Source organism: Nicotiana attenuata, unplaced genomic scaffold, assembly GCF_001879085.1.
Source record: "Nicotiana attenuata strain UT unplaced genomic scaffold, NIATTr2, whole genome shotgun sequence".
Lineage (NCBI taxonomy): Eukaryota > Viridiplantae > Streptophyta > Magnoliopsida > Solanales > Solanaceae > Nicotiana > Nicotiana attenuata.
This window is the reverse complement of record NW_017694081.1, coordinates 1-4,241: the sequence shown is the minus strand read 5'-3', so window position 1 is coordinate 4,241 and position 4,241 is coordinate 1. Positions and strand designations below refer to the sequence as shown.

General features: G+C 41.1%; 1 protein-coding gene across 1 annotated transcript; it reads left to right on the top strand.

The window, feature by feature from the left end:
• Window positions 1-339: 339 nt before the first annotated feature.
• Window positions 340-1,985, top strand: LOC109222605 (the record flags this gene model as incomplete). The annotated part of the gene is made up of 2 exons (XM_019386941.1): window positions 340-449; window positions 1,605-1,985. Coding segments are annotated over 2 exons (491 nt in total), but the record flags the coding sequence as incomplete, so codon positions are not given.
• Window positions 1,986-4,241: the final 2,256 nt, after the last annotated feature.

Genomic DNA, 4,241 nt, shown 5'->3' with positions numbered 1-4,241 from the left:
AATTTACACTTAAAATTTTTGGCTACGCGCCCGGACTGCGCATACAAGTCGAGGCAACCCCCAAGTGAGATTTTTACGGTCTCGGAAGTACAAGGCGAGTGGGAAATACGGTGATGACCCTCCCTAGAATTTTTTCTCTTTGTGATCGATCGATACTTTGAGATTCCTTTACAATCTAAACGAAGGGCTCGATTCATTTCTGCACGCTTTTTGCCTGTAGCACTTTTGAACTCACCTTTTCCAAGAATCCAGGTGAATATAATCTTTTCAACATGTTAAAGAAGCTAGTATAGTAGTATGATAGTTATTATATTATGCGTACTTATTTTCACTTTACAGCATTGACGTACAACCCTACAAGCATCTTGTTTATAAATGTGCCAAGCGTATCCAAGTTGCAGTGGCATCCATTTACTGTAGTTTCAAACAGTAATTTGGAGGCAGATAAAGTCAGTGTTGTCATTAAATGCATAGGAAGTTGGAGTCAAAAGTTAGAAAAACAACTTTCTTCTTCTCCGGATCATCTTCATATCTCAACAGAGGGACCTTATGGACCTTCATCATCATATTTCTTAAGGTAAATACCAAGGTGGAAACCTATACGTACGTTCCAGATTTTTCTTTTTTCCTTTACCAGTGAATGACTAAGCTAGCTCAATTGAAAAGGAGAAAGTAAAAGAATAATTACAGTTCCCTCTCCTCTAATGTTGACATGGAAAGTAATGGGATCTTCGTGTAGGTTACATTAATTCAAGTACTTAATTTTAAAATACAATCATCGGATATCCATGTTAATTAGTTAGGTGATTTTACCTCAAGACCTTTCCTTGTTCTTATATTCACTATGCATTCGTGTTTTGTATTTTTTTTCTTTTATTCATAGTTTTAAATATATGTTTTACTTGAGATACCATGCGAAATCTTTTGTCTAGTATAAAGTACCAACCATGACATTTGCTAATGATCTGCGCGCTTTGGCACTTTCATCTTTAAAGGGGAACAATTCTCTTTGTCTAAATATACTCCCTCCGTCCTAACACACAGAATTTAAACAAAAAAACTTTTGAAATTTGTGGTCTATACAAACCGTGTCATAAACACCCCCCCCCCCCCCCCATAAAATTATGCTATTAAGGGTAAAACACAAAGTTTACCGTTGAATACATAAATATTTCATTCTTTTTTGGATAAACAAAAAAAGTGTTTCATATAATCAAACTGCTCTTGATTTATATTCAAATATCTGCTCGTTCAACTTGAACACATAGTCTAATTAGTAGTTGTTGCTCGACTTGATGTGAGTTTGAGAGTTAAATTGTTTCTCCAAATCTGTTGTAATTCATGATCAATTTAGCTTCTATATACTTCTAACTTTTTCACTAGGTCATCTAAAAAATAATTAAAGGCAATCGTCCATAATAAGTACTACCTCCATTTATTTGTACTTGTCCATTATACTAAAATATATTTCACTTTTACTTGTCCATTTTAGCAAATAAGAAGGGGAAATTTTTTTGTTTTGCCCTTACCACTAACTAACTCATTTCCCAAATCATCTCCCAATTTTTTTGAAATTCTATCATGGGTAAAATTGTAAAATACAGTATGATGAACTTGAAGAAAGTATCATCTTCGACAGTTCAGATACCGATGGTTTGGTTTTCCCTCACTGTGATGCCCTCGTTATCACTTTACGAATTTTAGATACCGATGTGAGGCGCATTATGGTAGATGATGGAAGTGGTGCGTGCATTATTCACCCTCGAGTACTTGCACAAATGAAACTCGAGGAAAAGATAGTGTCGTGCTGCATCACGCTAACGAGTTTTAACAAAGCAGTTGAGCGGACATCCGGCAAGATCACACTACCCGTCATGGCCGGCGGCGTCACTCTGAAAACCACATTCCATATCATGGACCAAGACACGACATACAACGCCATAATAGGACGACCATGGATAAACACCGTGAGAGTCATCCCCTGAAGCTTGTACCAGGTCATCAAATTCCCAACTCTATGGGGAATATTCAGTATCCGAGGGGAACATCGCACATCCCAGGAATGCTATCATATCTCCCTAGACTACACAGTCTCTCAGCAAGCGAAGGACAAAGAAAAAGAGGCATAGAAATCAATAGGGTCGAGGTCGATATGCGATGATAGTGAGAACATCATTAGAGATCCCGATATGGTCGAGGCTGCGTTGTCGACCATACAAGACCTCGACCCCGATCAATTAAAGAGTAACAACCACAACAAGAAAGCATACATCGGTTGCAAACTTAAGGAACCAGGTAAGCTTCGTCAATTCTTAACTGCTAATGCGGACTTGTTTGCTTTTATCCATACAGATATGCGAAGTATCCCGAAGGAAATCGCCATGCACAAGTTCAATGTCGATCCATTCCACCCCTTGGTGAGGCAGGTTAGATGCAAGTTCAACTCAGCAATTAATGATGTGGTATGCGAAGAGGTGGAAAAACTATTAGAAAATGGCTCCGCCAGAGAGTTGAAATACCCCCAATGGGTCGCCAATATGGTCATGTTAAAAAAAAGAATAGGAAATGGAGGATGTGCGTAGATTTCACAGATTTGAACAAAACATGCCCCAAGGATTCATTTTCGTTACCCCATATCGACCAACTCATCGACGCAATGGCCGGGCATGAACTACTTAGCTTCTTTGGGTCATCACCTGTATTCCTACTCGCTCTGTATTTCTGAGGCCGTAAAAACCTCACTTGGGGGTTGCCTCGAGTTTGTGTGCGCAGTCCGGGCGCATAGCCGGAACGTTTAAATATGAATTTGTGAGAAAAATGTTAAATCTTGGTATTTAATTGATTAAGTTTGACTTCGGTCAATGTTTTGGGCAAACGGACCCGGACCCGTGATTTGACGGTCCCGGAGGGTCCGTAGGAAAATATGGGACTTGGGCGTATGCCCGGAATCAAATTCCGAGGTCCCAAGCCCGAGAAAAGAATTTTTTGTGTGAAATTGTTTTCTGGAAATAAGTAAGGAAATTGGAAATGAAACTGGATTAAACGACTGTGGTATCGGGCTTGTATTTTGGTTCCGACGCCCGGTACAAGTCATATATACTGCTTAAGTACTTTCTGTAACGTTTGGTTAGATTTGGACGTCATTTGACGTGTTTTGAGCTAGAAGCAATAAATTTGATGTTTCATGGAAATTGGAAGGAATCCTAGGTCTTAAGGCCTAATTTGATGATTTTGATGTTGTTTGGGCAATTTGATCGCACGGATGAGTCCGTAGGATATTTTTTTTGGCTTATATGTATGTTCGGTTTGGAGCCCCGAGGGCTCGGTTGAGTTTTGAGTAGGTCCCGGGAGGTCTTAGGCTAGAAAAATAGCAGATGGTTGCAAGTTCAGGGGTTGCAGGCCCCCAGCGCGGCCGCAGTCATTTCCGCACGGTCCGCGCTGGAAGCCGTGCGGCCGCGGTGCATTTCTGCACGGTCCGCGTGGCTAGGTTCAGAGCGCCAGTGAACTCTAGGTCGACCAGCACGGCCGCGCACCAAATCAGTGCGGTCCGCGCTGGGAGATTTAGAGAGTGGGTCTTGGGTCCATTCAACCAGCGCGGCCGCGCACCAAATCAGTGCGGTCCGCGCTGGGTAGGTTCAGAGAGTCATTTTTCTCCCCTTCCTCGGCGCGGCCGCGGTGCATTTTTGTGCGGTCCGCGCCAGTCTTCAGCACAGTATATAAAGTCGGGATTTTCAGTCATTTTTCACTTTTTCAAAACCCAAAACATAAGAGGCGATTTTCCAAACGATTCTACTTCTTCAAAACGATTGGTAAGTGATTTCTAACTCATTTTCTTTACTCCTTAACATCTTTAAACATAATTTCAACTTCAAAACAAAGTTTTAATGGGGAAATTTGGGAATTTAGGGTAGAACCTAGGTTTTCTAAAATTGGGGGTTTTGGACCTCAATTCGGGGTCCGATTCCAAAATAACTTACATATTTGAGTTCATGGGGGAATGGGTATACGGGTTTTGGTTCGAACCTCGGGTTTTGGCCATGTGGGCCCGGGGGCATTTTTGACCTTTTTGGGGTAAATTGATGAAAAAGCTATAATTAGTCATTGGTTTGATTTGTTTAGCACATACTGATAACATGAAGTCATTATTGCATAGATTTGGTTGAGTTGGAGCCGAATTCGAGAGGGAAAGCGGTCGTGGAGGATTGTATTGGCCGTGGAAGTTGAGGTAAGTGTTTGGTTTA